The 17,249-nt window shown below is 42.0% G+C and overlaps 1 protein-coding gene across 1 annotated transcript; it reads left to right on the top strand.

Annotated features, from left to right (window-relative positions):
• Positions 1–1,091: 1,091 nt before the first annotated feature.
• Positions 1,092–11,556, top strand: PDCD6 (programmed cell death 6). The gene is made up of 6 exons (XM_080339815.1): positions 1,092–1,275; positions 3,997–4,058; positions 7,414–7,458; positions 8,619–8,777; positions 9,444–9,553; positions 11,007–11,556. Exons 1-6 carry the CDS (start codon positions 1,190–1,192, stop codon positions 11,103–11,105), a joined length of 561 nt encoding a protein of 186 aa, XP_080195941.1. The 5' UTR covers positions 1,092–1,189; the 3' UTR covers positions 11,106–11,556.
• The last annotated feature ends 5,693 nt before the right edge of the window (positions 11,557–17,249 follow it).

Below are 17,249 nucleotides of genomic sequence, written 5' to 3'. Positions count from 1 at the left end.
TTCCACAGTATTTTCAGAGTAATGCTTAAAGGTAATTTTCAGTATTATCTGTTCTAATTAAAAAATACTACTAAAAAATTGTGGATTTGGAATGACTTGAGGGAGGATGCAGTGAAGGCATTATCTCTTAGTACCTGAACAGAGTTGTCAAAGATAAGCACAAAGACACAAGCCTACGTGTTGTAATTAACGTTCTGCACTTTGGATATGGAACTTGTTTGGCTTGTGAACACCCAGACCTTGTGCAATTCAGGCCCTCTCCCTGACTCCTCCTCACCCTGGAAGAGGTATGTGCAAGGTCAGCAATGTGGACAAGGGATTAAAATAAAGATTGTGGCTTCTTTTTTTTTTTTTCATTGACAGAGGGAGTGTGTCCTGAAGGATAAGCACGATTCTGTAGAGCATCAAGTTGGTTTCTCTGTACCTGAGGAGTTTTAGCAAGGTCTGGAGGCACCCCATGTCCCATGGAACCTTACACAGTTCCTAGAAATTGCAGGTACGAAGAGAGGAATTAGGCTGATTTTTGAAGTGTTGCATTTAGCTCTCACTTAATAATTACTGAGGTGATACTAATTGGGCTTGTACTTCAATTTCAATCCTGTACCTGACATTCTTGTCCTATGTGCTTTTGAGTGTCAGTTTGTCCAAGGCAGTCAGTTCATGGGGCTTTTTTTCTCCCTGTAGCCTCTTCCCCTGCAGCAGTAACTCTGTCTCTGGGATGTTACGCCGTTTCCCTCCCGGAGAGGGGACCTCTTAGTCTCTCCCTGCTTGCCAGGGAGCGGTCACAGAGGCGGCTCCTGCCCTTGCATGGCGGGTGAGGCCTTGTGTGGAGAAGCGCCATTAAACCGTGAGCGCGGCTCCCTGCGCCCGGCCCCGCGGAACCCGCCGAGGCCGGAGCCGCAGAACTCCGCTCGGTAGCCCCGGTGCCCGGGAACAATGGGGGTGGGCACTCACCGCGGGGAACGACTCACTCGCCCCCGCCGGGCGCGGCGCCAGCCGCTCCGCCCCGCCCGGCGGCCGTCGCCGCGGCAACGGGCGGGCGTTGCAGCACCTCCCCTCGGGATTCCCCGGGGCGGGGCCCGTGCGCCTGCCCGGCTCAGCGGCGTCACCAGCCGCGCAGCGTCAGGCGACCCGTGCCGGAAGCGCGGACCGGGAAGCTCGGGCAGCCCGGCGGCTCCGCGGAGGGGCCATGGCGGCGGGGTATCACTACAGACCCAACGGCGGCGGCGGCGCCCCGCTGCCCGACCCCTCCTTCCTGTGGAACGTCTTCCAGAGGTGAGGCTGCCGCTCCTCCCCACACACACACACACACCCCCACACACCCCGGGGGTCCTGGCGAGGCGATCCGCGTCTCGTGTCGCCCTAACGGATGCAGGGAGAGGCCTGAGGGGAACCCCGGTCGCCGGGCCCTGCTGGGCCGGGGATCCTTGTGCCCGCCACGCATCATGGTCCTCGGTCATTCCCGGGTTGGGTTGACGGACCGGGCCGTCCCGTGGCTGCCGCTGCCGGAGGGGGCACCGCGAAGGAACAGCTGTTGGGAGGTGCCCGGAAGCGGTCAGCGGGTACTGGGAGCCGGTCACCGGCCCGGGAACCCAGCGCGGGGTTTGCTGCTTGGCTGCCGCGGGCCTTGCAGGGCCGGTGAACGTCGCGGTTCTGTCCCTGTGGGAGGAATCTGAGGGGGAGCCTTAAGGTTTGAGGAGGAGTAAGTATGGCTGCATTTTAGAGCAAGGGGAGGGAAGCGAGAAGGTAACCTTGAAAACGCTGAAGTCATTTTTGACCTGAGAATCCAGAATGGCTTCTGAAGTCTGGAGGGTCAATGTAGCAGTACAGGGAGGCTTGTGAAAAGGAATCTGAAAAATGCTTAATGGAAAACGTAAAATCTAACAAGAAAAAAAAAATCTCTTAAATACATCTGGCGCAAGAACCTGCAAGGGAGGTAGCAGGCCCATGTTAAAAAAAATTTAAAAAGCATACTGTCAAGACCACAACAGTAGTGAAGCTAAAGGAGTTCTTAACATTTGTGTCATGTCAAGGAACCTGGGGAGGTGTCTACACTGGATCCATTTTTACGTGGGATGTTTCAGAGGATCTATCTTGACTCAAGTGATACCAAGAAGAGGTTAAGGAAGGAGCAGACAAACAGTAATAAATTGCTAAAACTGGCTAGTATTTACTTAGTAACTCAGGAGTGACTCAGGAATGCGACACTTACCTACCCAGCGTTCTCTAAAATGATATGAGAACTTGGAGAGGGAATGCATGATGCTGTTACTTTTTTTTAAAGGGTCCAAAACCAGATCAACAGTCTGACTTCTGCACCAGGCAAACCAGAAGAAACCATTTTAAATAATGTAGCTAGTCAGGAGAGTTGCATGGCTTTTGTTGAAAGTATTTCTGTCTGGCAAACTACTGCGTAAGGCTTGGAGTATGTTGGTTAAGGCTTGGGTATGGATATCGCTAGAACTGGTGCCATTGATATGATCTGTGTAGTGTCCAGAGACGCTCTCAACATACATAAGTAATAAAGGCCTTTGAAGAAACATAGTAGGCACAGAATGAAAGGGAGGGTCCTTTGGTTGGTAAGTAAGTGACTAAAACCAAGAGTGTTTAGTCATCTGTCACACTGACAGATGGAGCTGCTCTGGGATCTTTATTCAGTATGTTCAGAAGCAACTGGGCGAAAATAGAGTGGATGGTCAGATGATGTTTGCTTACACTAAACAGCTCCTGCAGTAATTGAGGCCTATAGAGACTTGCAGGAGCACCTCACAGTCTTGAAGGACTGCGTCTTCTCATCCTGTCATGGCCACATCATGATCACCATACCATGATCAGATCAAATCCAGAGTGGATACCTGGTGTCTATGTGAAATACCCATTTTAACTTTGCGTCATTTTGTGTAAAAAATTAATGTGCTTTAAGCTGACTGATGATGCTTGGGAGCAAGATAAGTAGGTCATATATCAGCTTATCACTTAGTAGCAGCTCATAAAAGGTAAAAAATGTTTGGAATACCTAGGAATGAAATAGCGAATATAAAGCAGGAGTATCTTTTTGTTATTATAATTATGCAATTTATGCTTGCAATTTGAATGTTGCATGTGGTTTATATAATTTTTGAGATGGGAAAGGAATCTAGTAGAATGAGCTGAAAAGGCGTAGAAAAAGACAAGAAGAACTAACTTTAAAAAAACAGCTTCTGCAGGGGAATCAACTGAGAAGGACTCTGAAATGTTAGTAACTGAGTGGAAATAAAACTGTCAGTGTGAATGGGAAGGTCTTTGTATAAAAAGGAGGGAAGCCTCCACCGCTTTCAGATATCCTCCTAAAGAAGGCACGATCCTGCTTTATTTGGGCAGAAATTACTTCATTTATTAATTTGCATTTTCTAAGATAATAAGCTGTGAAGGCTCGATGGAAGCGCACACCTGCCTGCACTTTTTCATATTTTGAACCCCTTTGAAAAGCGTTAAGGCCCTGCAGTTGATTCTTCTAGTACTTGGCACTGGTTACTTTAGTGGCTTTTTCCCCATTGCCAGCATCTTCTGGAGAGAAACTGGGTGCCAACCTTGGGACTCCAGCTGTTGGGAAACAGTTTAGTTCAGTAACAGTAGGCTTGTTGTGGATTTAACCATCAGGATGTGCTCTACAGTTCTTTTAAAACAAATTTTAAAAAACCTTTATTGTATGGAGTATGCCCACACTGTTTTATTGCCAGCGTGTGCTTTTGTGTGTCTCTTCACTCTTTAAGTAAATCTTGCAGTTTTCTTCGTAGCTTTTATCATGTTCCAGAATGTCTTCTCAGTCTGCATGAAGCATTTGATTTGATTTGCAGTAACCGTGAATGGTTTACCAAGTAAAATGCAATTATTGACTTTTCCTGAAAAGATTAATCTTATCTGGTGAGTGAGAACCAGAATGTTGAAGTCTTCTGGAGGTGAAACCTGTTAATTTCAGCAATTTAAAGCTTACTGCTTTTTCTTTTTTTTCCCTAGGGTTGATAAAGATAGGAGTGGAATAATATCTGATAATGAACTTCAGCAGGCATTATCCAATGGTAAGTCAGTACATGAGCAGTGAGGTAGTTTATTGTAAGCTTGATGTTAAATTTCATATGAGACTTGTTACTTGATGCTATAATTCTTTGCTTGGTGGGGGTGGAGGAGATGTTCCTACCACTGGTTAATACTATTTAATCTACAGCAAAAGGCTGAAGGGGGGAAACATGGACAATCCTCCTGATTGATTTTTTTAATTATTGTTATTATTCTTTTTAAGCCCATTGTTTCTGGTGGGATTTTTTGATTTCAAGGGAAGTTTTGTGGGTTTGGTGCATGTCAGTAACAACACATTATAAACTGAATACTTGTTGTAAACATTACTGATTTTTATTCTGGGGAATGAAGGCATGCACATCCCCTTATTTTTTTTTTTTTCCAATTCTTCTTCCTAGAAAACATAAACAGTGATTTGTATGTTCCTCACTCATCACTACTGAACCTTTGTTTTTTAACTAGGATCAGTGTATAACCTGGACAAAGATCAGATGTTTACAGCCAGCCTTTTCACTGCACACAAAATCTTTTCATACATTACAGTGCAGGAATTGAAGATGGTAATATATTTTTTTTCCCCAAATGAGGCACGTGTGGTTTTTTTTCCTAACAAAGTAGAAAGAGGCACTCTAGATCTAGTATTAAAACTTCCTAGTAGTCTGTCAGTTCTCTGTCATGATGCTTGAAGAGTAACTAAGGTGTGGTCAAATAACTCATGGAAACAAAATAAAAAATGAAAAATGTTTCCAGTAGCCTATTTTCACTTTCCCCTGGTGACTTAGGGTGAGTATGGTTGTACTTCGTGTTTTTTTTTTCCACTTAGAAAACTGGAAAAGTACATATTGAAGCTGTTTGTGCACCTTTGAGTCTGTATCGAGTTCCCCTTCTCCCAAGGTTCATTTCCTTCACCCTTCCTGTGCTTTGTGACTGAGAAGGGATTAAACTGCAGTGCACACAGACTGAAAGGCTCCTTTTTGTCCAGTAATCACCTGACTTGAAATAAATTTGGATGGCTCTATTTAGTAAAATTGTGGTCTTATAATGAAACTGGATTTACTAGAATATTTGTTTAATAATATATCTGATAAATTAAAAGCAATATATTGTAGCTGCCAGATCTGATCCATAACTAAAATACTATTTTGAATAAACACTTCAGCAAAAGCTAAAGGAAATTTATTAAGTCACTGTTATCATTTAAGATTACAGTACTATTTATAACTGTGGGAACTAGGCCTTACCTGCCATTTTAAGCTTCATATATTTTAAATCCCTTTTCATCTGATTGAATGTAAGGGTAATAGGCAGCGATGACTATCTGAACTCTTTTCTTTCCTTATTTACAGTGGAGATTAGCACTTTCAGTGTTTTGCAGGTATGAAGAATCCCCACCAAGTGATTTCACTATTAGGCAAAACATTTGCAGAACTGTAAGCTTCCTTCATTCCAAGAGATTCTAGATCTTGTACACCAAAGTCACTAACAATTCACTATGTTCTCTTCAAAATAGTGAATGGTTGTGTGTAGCTGTCCTCCAATCTAACATGGGCTAAAAAAAGTTCTATGTTCACTTCTAAAACATTTTTAAAAGTCTACATAGTGCTCCTCAAAAATTTGAAGTTCAACGTGGTTTTGACATTCAGCTTTTCAACATGTCAAGTTTATGCAAATAACAGTATACTTACCTGATTGTCACTTCATATAGTTGTCTCTACAGCGAAATCCTGTGTTTCCTTCTTGTTTTTTTTGTTTGCTTGTTTTGTTTTGTTTGTGGGTTGTATTTTTTTTTTTTGGGGGGGGGAACGTTGGTTGGTTTGTTTGCTTGTTTTTTAATGTGCTGCCATGTAAAGCTAATAGTAGAGTTAGGGGAAGAGGAGGGAACAGCCTTTCACTGTTTATTGCAACAGGCTGAAATCAGTACAGTTCTTCAGCACTGGAGTTTCTCTGATTTCACTCTGTGCTGTCTATATGAGCCTCTTGAAAATTTTTTTGAAATAAGTTAACTTCCAAACTGTATTTTCAGTTTTTCCTCTGTTCTGTTCAGCGTTAGATGCTGGCACCCTATTAATAATTCCATTATTTTTTATTTATATCAGGAGACATATAGCTCTAAAGTACTGATGTTCTGTCTAAAATAACCACTTAAGCATTTTCTAAGCCATTTTTCTTTTTCTCTTTATGTGCAAATAGCCATAGGGCCTGCCTACAGTATGGGGTTTTTCCGCATTACTGCATCTGTAGACTTACACTGATACAGTTTCCCTCCTATGGGAGAAATCCAGCACTGGTATAACCGCGGCTCACACCATTGCAGCTGGATCTGGCAAAGCAGCCACACCTTCACAAAGCCTGCTCAGTACCCAAACAGCCTCTCTAGTAGGTATTTCTGGGCAGCCAACTGCATCGTTGCAAATGCCTCTGCGGTACCCCTACTCTCACTCATTCCTTTCTGGTCCCTGCGCGCAACCACAGTTAATTTAAGGCCACCTTGGTCTTCCTGGTTCTTTCAAAGGCTTTAGAGAATTGGTGATGGAATTCTAGTTGAGGCACAGTAGTTCTCTTAATTTAAAGCTTAATGCTTCCTAGCACTCTGGAATGTGCCCAACCAAGTGAAAACTATTCCCAAGTGACTAGCTTCTAAATATTCAGAAAAGTACAAAGGTCCTTTTCAGGTGATTACTGCTTAGGCCCTTTTAAGCAGCAACAGTTCTTGGTCTGAAAATACTAATATAAACTAACACTTTGTTGATTTAGCAGTGGAGGTGGGACTTAAACTAAACTCAATGCTAAATTACACCATGTGGTTACACCACGTTAGGAGCCTTTTCACTTGTCAGAAACTAAACGCCCTGGAGTAACTGACCTGTAAAACAGGAAATAAGCAGATGCTTTTTTTATTGAGGAATAGGTATGATACGTTGTTTGAGTTATAACTTAAAACTCTTCTAAAATTCTCCTGCTCCCATCAGTAGAAGAAAGTGAGACTTGAGTTTTGATCTTGAGTTTTATCCAGCATCTCTTGACTACCTGGAATGAAAAAAATGTCCTTCTTAGTTCTTCTTAGTTTGGAATTTTTTGTGATTTTTTTGTTTGTTTGTTTTTTGTTGGGTGGTTTTTTTGCAGCCTGAAAAATCTTGGTTTCTGTGTAGTATCTGTAAAGGATTGGTCTGAAGTCCTCTCTGAATGGTCAATTACTTCAAAGCAGTCTTATTTTATAATATGCTAGCTCCGTGTCCTCTAGCTCTGAATTCACTGTTGAAGTTCTTAGCTGATTTTTTTTTGGTTGGTTTGTTGGTTGGTTGCATTTTTTTAAACGTAACTTAGTATTGAGGAACTAAGTAATTCTCTCTGTTTCAGGCACATGGACTCCATTTAATCCAGCAACAGTCAGGTCCATTCTTGGTAAGTGTAGCTGTGTGATGTGAACTAGTCAAGATACTGTTTTGTGATATGTTCAGATGATTGACAATGCTGTAAATCAATTGCTGCACTGTTTTAGAGAAATAAGCATGCACAAATATTACAATGCTTACACAATATGTATTTCTACTGCAATGATGAATGCCCATTTAAAGGTCTTTTGCACTAATTTGGCTGTAGTGTTAACAAGCTCATATTTCATTGTTAGAAGGTATGTTTCAATGTCTTTACTCTTCTTCTTCTTTTTTTTTCCTCCAGACAGCACAGCAGTAGTAACTTAAACTCAAATATTTTCCCTTTTGAATAGTACAGGACTGCCCTTCGCATGCACATGCATGCACTTGTCGAAGGAGCCTGAAAAAGTTACCATACAACTGAATAGACAGCAAATGTCATTTACGCATGGGGAAATTGTCAGCTTAAATATTCTAAAGAGATATTACATAGCTTGTCTTCTTATCTAGATTTTCCCATCTTGCATTTTAAGCCTATGTTCTGTACCAAAAAGACCAAACAGAAGCTTTACAATATCTGAATTCTTTAGTGTCTTAAAATTATTTCCAGTAATGTAGAAGATGAATGTGGTAAGAGAAAAATTGAAGCATAAAAAAATCTTTTCTGTTGTACAGTACATAAATCCAAGGACTAACATTTTTGGTTGTAATAAATATTCAGCAGCAGTCTGAGCTCTATTGCTGTGCGATGTGCTTTTCGTACAAAGATGAGAGTGTTAGTAAGTCAAATGCAGATGAATATCCCAGCATTTTTGGCAGTGAATAGACTGGTTCATTTTGTCATGTCTCCTTAGAAAAGAAAAACCCCTCCTTCCCACTCTTTTTGTCACTGGATGATCAATCAAGGCCTAAATATTTTCAAACTGGAAATGAAAACTCAGGAAAAAATAAAACATTCTGTGATTCATTCCGGTCCTCTTTTATCTTGCTTTATATTTTCCTTCTTCAGTGGATGACCACTTGCTTTTTTTTTGGCAGAACTTTCAAAAATATCATTGGCATTTTAGCAGTTTCTTTTCTGTCTTCAATACCTTCCACAAAGCACTCTTGCCACCTTCTTGAAATGCTAGCCGATCTTACTGAAAAGTAGTATGATTAAGGTTTGATATGTGTTTATTTTTCTTTCAGGCATGTTTGACAGAGAAAACAAAGGTGGTGTGAACTTCAATGAATTCACAGGAGTCTGGAAGTACATCACAGACTGGCAGAATGTTTTTCGAACGTATGACAGAGACAATTCTGGAATGATTGACAAAAATGAACTAAAGCAAGCACTAACAGGTTTTGGTAATTCATTTGTAATTACAGTTTTTATGACTGGGTTATGTCATCAAGTGAGCTGCTCCTTGTTAGGGCTGTGCTGCTCTGACAAACGTGACTAAAACCGAGGCACTGGGTATAAGGCACCTTTTAAAGATGTCCATGCCACAAGCCCTTCTTTGTAAGCTATTTCCTTTTAGGAATAAAAAAAAAGAAACTGGGTGTGTTGGTACATGTGTGTGGAATGTTTTCTTTCTCCTCTGTTAGCTGCTCTGAGAGTGTTAACCAATACTTCAGATAAATGTCTGAAGTTACAAAAGCACTTGCTAGAGCTTGCTGCTTTTTAAAACGAAGCCAGCTGTCTATGCTATAGTAACATTCTGACAGCAAAAAAACTTCTATTCAATTGACTTCACTTATAAAAACTTCAGCTGCAGCCTTAAAACATTCCCTCAACCAACCAGTCACTTTAATCAGTATTTACTGCAACTCTGTCTGTAATTATTATTAAGCATGGTTTTTAATGCATGCATTTTAGTTTAACACCTTTGTTGTGCAGTGGAGATATTTGTCCCCAAAAAACCAAATTCTCTTGTAACTCCTTACCGTTATACATGCCTGCTACACAGCCTCATTCTTTTTATGGAATGACTGCAGTAATTGAAACCTTTTAAAGTATTTCTCTTTCCCAAGGTTACCGACTGTCTGATCAATTCTATGATATCCTTATTCGGAAATTTGACAGACAAGGAAGAGGACAAGTTGCTTTTGATGACTTTATTCAGTGCTGTGTTGTTTTACAGGTAAGAAAGGAGATGTATGTCAATGTCAATTGCAAACAAATCACCTTTTCTTTAAGTTTTATGGTTCTCAATTTAACTATGATACTGGATCTAGAACTTGCTTATAAATAAATCATTTGAATAAAGTATATGAGAGGTGCTAGAAACATCTGCATTTATTGGTCTTAACTTGTTATCCATTTAGATCACAGGTAAATTTGATACTTTTTATTTGACCTGTTAAATACTTTAATGGGGAAAAATGTAAAATAGCCTTAGTGTTTCAAAAGGAAAACAACACTATTTCCATTAGTGTAATACATACACTTCCTTTGGACCTTGGGTGTGTTAAAACTGGAGTGTATCATGTCCTCTGGTGCTCATTATTCTTGTATCTGAAGTGACAGTTGTTTGTCTCTCTGTTTAAGGCTCTGACTAAAAGAAATTTGACCTAGTGACCGAATTATTTAGCCTTTTGTCACTGGTGATCCTGCAGGGGCAATGGTAGTAAAATACATTTTTTAAAACAAAAAAAGCAAGCACAACCTCGCCAGCCCTTTCTGCAACAGAAATGCAAGTGTGGACAGAGAGAGAGAACTGTAGTTTTACAGCTGTATTACTTTGTTTAGAAACCATCACTGTGTGATTCCTCGCCTCAGTGCTTAAGGTTTCTCTAAGCATCTCTGACTTTTCTGAAATGTAAGAGAGACTGTGGGGAAAAGCTGGGAAGCTGTAGCAGTGGACAAGCTCAGTTTTGGGACAGGAAGAAGGCTGCTCTTCTGACATTGGCCAGCATTGCCAAGATGTCTTCTGATATGCAACAAGAAAGGAGTGCCCTGTGGAAGTCCTATCGCTGTTATCTGCATACAGCTGTTGTGTAGCCATAAGTCTGCTGAAACATCAGTTGCCTTTATATTAATTTGTTATAGAAGACAATTACACTCGGTTATAAACTTAACCTCTGGTAAAGAGGGCTTTGAAATGGAATATCCTACAGCTGGTGTTGGTGACACCATGGTGGTGGTTATTTTGGTCCATGGGCTGTACTGCAGAGCACTTCTGAGGTTTTTACAGAGACAAGGCAGATACTGCTGATACACAAAGCATATTTGGCTAGGAGATGACACACGGACAAGGTACTCATGGGATTCTGTCTCAAGAGGACTCTCAAATGTCTCATGAGAACTGTGCATTGTTTCTTCCTCCTTTAAAGCCAGTTATAAAAAAACCTGCCTGGTCTACAGCGAAGGGCATAGCTAGCCTTGAGTATTGTGTCTTAAGCTGGTTTTAAAATCTGATCTGCTGCACAGCTGAAGCACGAGACATGGCAAAGAGCTTGTGCTCTAATGCACGAGATTGAAAAGTTTTACAGAGCGGATGAGCAGAAAGTGAAACCTAAGTGGCATGGGGAAGACATGGCCATCTGAACTTTACCAATGTACAAAAATGTATGGGTTTTTTTTCCCCTTTTCAGAGGCTGACTGATGTGTTCCGACGATACGATACTGATCAAGATGGCTGGATTCAAGTGTCCTATGAGCAGTATCTTTCCATGGTCTTCAGCATCGTATGACACTGATATCCAGGAACTGCACACTGGCATTACACAGACTGGAGCTGCCAAATCATGCTGTACTGAATAAGATGTATTATAATGGATATAATGTCACATTCTTACATTTTTTATGTTGGTCATCACCTTCAGAATCTGTACTTGAGTTGGTTTTTATTTTGTATGACTGTACGATAAGACCATCTCTGCTTACTGTAGTACAGAAAGCACAGAATCTAGATTTAACTGGTGCAATGTCAAACTTAACCTTCTACCACATATCCTGCATGGAGAAAAAATGACTCTTTAGAAATGCCAAATAAAAATAATGCTTATTAGTTTATAAGAGAGTCAAAAGTCAGAAGTTGCACAACATGTTTTGCATGTGCCTTACTTTTATAAGAGTTTAATGTATTAATTTTTAATACAGAATTTAAAATTAAGTAAAAATATTAGATCAACTTTTATAGTCTACTTGACTTTTGTACAGCTTTCTTTAAGGAGGTGGTGGTTTTATTTCTGTATTTTTGTTTTCTACAGTCCAGAGGTCCCTCTTGCTTAACAGTGATGGCCTTTTTTCCTTGCCTTTTCATTTTCTAGCCACCTCCTTCTTTCAGGGTATCCTTGGGATGTCTTCAAATACAACTTCTTCATACCTGTGTCCAATATGGCATCTTCCTCCATGAGTTCCCTACAAAAATAAACTACCCCAAACTGCTCTGGATACGCAGCTCCCTCTACTTAGTGGGCTCATTCAACACCAATAGTCTTCCCTTCTGTGCTGAAGCACTTATTTGAAATGGCTTTGAATCAACTGTCAAACATTCTCAACACCTTCCCTTCCATCCCACCATTTACAGATGGAGAGGGATGCAGTGGAAAAACTGAACCAAAAAAAAGTCATTACTGATTCCTGTCACACACCAGCCCCTGCAATAACTTTGAAGAAGCAACTTGGAAGAGAAGTTAACAAGCTATCTTAGATTGCTCTAAGAAAATCTTACACCAGTGCTTTCCAAAGCAATTAAAATACTCAAGCAGTGCTGTTACTTACCTGTAACTGTTACTCTTGTGGCTATGTTTACAAAGGTATCTAGAGGCAAGAGCTTCTAGCTTTTACCCAAAGACTTTTCTCAAACTGTAGCAACTCTGATTTAACTCCCCTCCTAGCCCCAGCTCATTGTGTGCAGACAGTCCTTATGTGCCCTTTATGTTTCAAATTTATAAGTACATACAGGCACAGGAGGGTTAGCCATCATTGATGGGAGCGCCTGTACATAAACTGATGCTGTCATTGATATCAAGCAATGTTCCAAGAGATTATGCAGAGAGTGTTTGCATCCATAAAGACATCCTGCCTAAAAAAAAAAAATCAGTGTTACAATGTTATTCCCAATTGTCTTGGCCAGAGTATCTGGTGTTAGGGTGATGGCAGCCAAGTGCCAACTGTGCATTTATGGGCTAAACATCTCTTGTGCAGAGAAGCTGTCAAGCGATAATCAAAAAGAGACCCGTACTGACAGTTCAGCAACATTTTCTAAATGCTCTTCTGGTGTGAAATACCTGGGGAGAGACCAATGGTCCCCACAGCATAAGCACACGGGAACAAGGAGCGCTCCCAAAGCACTTTGAGCATCATCACCCAAAGGGCAGTGGATTATTGTTGCTGGGTGAGGTGGGAGAGCAGGAATAATGAGTAACGTCAGAGACCACCTCACCCAACAGACTTGGGTGAACCATGAAAATTAACTTTGAAAATTAACTTATCTTTTTAAGGAGATCAGGGAGAAAGTCTTCCAACAGTTACTGCTTGAACTTCTCCTCCCCAGAAGGCTGAGATGGTCAGTATGTGTGTTCTCTTCAGAAAAAAAAGAAAAATAAAAGAAGAGCTCTGAAGTTTTGGGCTCAAAAGAGTTTCTCCAGTAAAAGGCCCCATTCAAAAGAACTTGCCCATTCCTTTCCCACTGAGGAATCTGTTCCTTTGGATTACACATCCACCCAAATGAAATGCAATAATTCTGGGAAGCATTTTGAGAACCATTAATAGGTCCAAGGTACCAAACTAAAACAGCTGGAGCCTGAGAAACTTTCCAAGTTGTCTCCTGTGATGGATGTCTCCCTTTCCAGCCAAACCTACTATACTTCACCGTCTTTTGTGTAGAACAACTGGCTCCAGCACTGTCTAAAGGTGCCCTGCTGCTGTGGAAAATCACCCAAGTGGCTCTGGACTGGAATGACTCATCTCAGGGGGAAACAGATGCTTCTGATGGCGTGAAAGCAGATACAGCACAGACCAAGAAACTGGCTTATTCACCAGAGCATGTTCTAGTCTGGATTTTTAGCAACAGCTTTTTAAGGAAATGTGCAATTGGTTTAAAGGGCTCTGGTGCAGCCTCAAAACTCTTGTCTCAGCGCCAAGGGTCACAGTGTAGCTGTATTAGTGCTGACAGGCGGCAAGCAAAGTGATGCTGCTCTGCAGGTTACCAATGTCTACCTTATGAACGTTATTTCTTGAAGAATAAACTCTAGAAAAACAAGAGCAGACAGAAGACTCATTCTGTTCCAGTTCTACTACCTGGGAGCAAGATAAGGCAAAGGGATTTCTTGGGAGTAAGGAAAGGCCAGAAGTTGATTCAAGGAAATTGGCCAAGGCAGGAAAACAGAAACAACAGGAGGTCTCGGCTTATGCAAGCCTGTTGAAGAAGTAACTAGTAGGATGACAGAACTTCCAAGGCACATTTTTCCTTTTATTTCCATGACATTTTCTTACTTGGTGTCTTTGTGGACACTGCTGGTCAGGTGCTAAAAGGTCAGAAGCCTGGATTTATGTTTTCCTAGCATAATTTGAACCGCCCTTTGAAAGTAGCAGGGTTGAAGTGAGTGAGAATGAGTGAGACAGAATCCAAAGTCATGTTTGTAGGATGAGCTAGAGAGAAAGAAGTAAAAAAGGCAGGTAGATCCTTGGGGTGGATCCCATAAAATAAAACAGCCCCAGTTGCAACTACCTGGCCCTACAGAGGAAGAGAAGGTGTCACAGACCCCTCCACATGAGGCAATGATGCCTGGTACCCCCAAGTCTACACAGCCCTGGAAAAAAAAAGAAAAATATTCATCACTTGTGTCACAAGGGTAAACAATCCCTTTGCAAGCTGCATCCTGAAGATGCTTTTGTCCATTTCTTTTTACCCTTCATTTGAATACTAAGAAATTTGTGGGTATCTTCAGGGTACTGGTGGATGAAAAGCTGGCTGTGACTTGGCAATGTGCTCTCACAGCCCAGAAAGCCAGCCGTATCCTGGGCTGCATCAAAAGGAGTGTGGCCACCTGGTCAAGGGAGGTGATTCTGACCCTCTGCTCTGCTGAGACCCCACCTGGAGTCCAGCATCCAGCTCTGGAGCCCTCACCACAGGAAATACATTGGCCTGTTGGAGAGAGGCCAGAGAAGGCCACAAAAATGATCAGAGGGCTGGAACAGCTCTGCTGTGAGGACAGGCTGAGAGAGCCGGGGTTGTTCAGCATGGAGAAGAGAAGGCTCTGGGGAGACCTTATTGTGGCCTTTCTGTACTTAAAAGGGGCCTATAAGAAAGATAGGGACAGACTTTAGCAGGGCCTTTTGTGACAGGACGAGGGGTAATGGTTTTAAAATAAGAGAGGTAGACTTAGACTAGATACAAGGAAGAAATTTTTTATGCAGGTCCCTTGCAACCCAAACCATTCTATGATTCTACAGAGGCCACAGGTCACTGGGGCCTGTGCACCTGCAGAGTCAGCAGCTGGAGAGACTGGAGCGTATTGAGATCTAAGCATCATCAGCCAAGGTAGGAACCATGGATCATAGCAACCAGAAACACTGGAACACATGCATATTGGGTGGGTGTGTCACATATAATGGCTAGAGAATACCAAACCAGACTAGGCAGCAAATAGCACAGAGGCATCTGAAAAGCATTTCTTATCTTAACTTGGTCACAACTCCAACTCCATTTCAAAATTCAAGAGCCATTTCCCCAATGCAGGACCCTGCACAACAAGCAGGGACAGGAACTGTTCCCCAGAACAAAAAATAAGACAGGAATGTGTAGGCAGAAAGAGCATCTAATTGGGCAGAGACCATCCAGCTGCTGTATGTCACTGGGATATACAGTCATGGCAGTAAAATCCCAAAGGGAGCCCAGAAGTTTGCATTCTTTCACCATCTGTAATTTCTGTGTAATTCCAACATTAATCTCACAATTAACAAGTGTTTACCTTTATGTTTAAAGTTACATGCTGTACAAAGTTGTAAGAGTCATACATCATCTTTTTCTTGGGATTTTTCATGAAAATTACTCTTATAGATCTACCATTAAGTTAACTAAGCACTTGAAGCCACGTGAAATCAATTACTGAACTTTACAAGAATCACGGATTCATTACTTAATTTGCATATATACTTAACATGGAAAAAGGTTACCTTTCTATGCTTTGCACCATAATAGTGAGACTGAAGAGTTCTAGAACTCATACAGGGAACTTTACAAACCTAAACAGATAAATCGAAAGCACATCTTCAGTTGTGCTAAGGATGCTCTGTAGTTGGTGAGTTATAAGAACTACAAATACATCCGTTTCTACAGCATAATTCTCAATGTCTTCTTTTATTTAAACAGTACAATATGTGTGACATTTAGGAGAGCAGCATACCGCTGAAGTAACAAGGAATAGTGGGCAAACCTGTTCAAATGATACTTAAATATACATTCTAATGTACCAGGTGGTACAAATCAGGCTAGAAAGTCAAGAAAAAGGGATAATCATACAGTGATCAGAAAGGAACAGAGACAAAATTATACCCTAGAATAACCATAACACTGTTCATTGTTTCATCAAAGGGATCAGAAAAACAATGGAAAAAGACACCTGCACGTCATTAAGATTCACATACAGACATATACCATCTCAATAATGAATGGAAGATAATACAGATCCACAATTATTTATTATCTTTAGCTAAAAAAGCAGTGACTAATATATGGTAATGTTGTGTATTCTCTTGACATACTGTCCCAAAAGTTTAATGCACCAGACTGTTAGAACAATATGATAGACTAATTTAACAAATTCTGACAGAGTCATAGCCTTTAAACGAGCCTTTACAGCAGGCTATGAGAAAGACCTGACAGTGATTTGAGACTATAATTAAGGACCATTTTATCACATCTGTAAATGCTCAAGAACAAGCCGAATGCACTAAATCTCCAGACAAGTAGCTTTTTCACGGACTGACCAAATCATTGTCCACATTTACAGCTTCTCTCACACATTTGCCACACCGCATTTAGATAAGCTCTGTCTTTCTAAGAGGACAGTCTCTAATACCTTAGGCCTGCGTCTTAGCATATAGTCCGAAAAGCCACCAAGGAACGCACTCACTTCACAATATTTGGTTTGTTTGGGTTTTTTTTTCAGATTCCGGTTTGTCTTCTTCTGGCTTAACCTCTTCAGTTGCAGTGCTCGACCTGCAAAACTGGTTTACTGCATACAATGAGGAAAAAAAAGAACAAATCCAGCTCTTGTTTATACGGCACTTTTCAGCAAATAATCAGGGACGGGAGGGATGCGTTTGATGAATCGATTATTTGGCTTTAACGCGCCTCTCGACGAAACCACGTCTTTGATCATTAGGACACCCTCACAGCCTTAAGCCTTCCGCTAAAGGAAACCTCCCCGCCCATCTTTCAGGAGAGGTTCCACAGAGAGCCCGGCCCCCGGACAGCACCACTGCTCCCGCCTGCCCATGGGGACACGCCGGTACCTCAGCGCCGGTACCTCAGCGCCGCCCTCACCCGCAGCCTCCAGGCGCCTGTTCCAACGGGCCCGTAACGGCAGGAAGTTCCGGCCACTATGTCACTTCCGCTGCTCCACAGCAACGAGGAGACGGCCGGAGTGCGGAACCAGCGCGGACCGCCCCCACTGCCACGCCCCCGCCACAGGCAGGTAGCCAATAGGCAAGAAGGCGCTCGTCTCAACCAATGGGAAGCCTGAGCCCGCCCTCCCGGAGAGGCAGCCCCGCCCTTCCCGGCGGCGTCCTGGCGCCTCCTGGCGGGGCGGGCGAAGCCAGCGCAAGGGAAACAGCGGGAAAGAGCGGGGGTGTCGCACCCCCGGCGTGTCGCGGGGAGTCGTGGA

This window comes from Nesoenas mayeri (assembly GCF_963082525.1).
Source record: "Nesoenas mayeri genome assembly, chromosome: 2".
Lineage (NCBI taxonomy): Eukaryota > Metazoa > Chordata > Aves > Columbiformes > Columbidae > Nesoenas > Nesoenas mayeri.
This window is presented reverse-complemented; position numbering and strand designations above follow the sequence as displayed.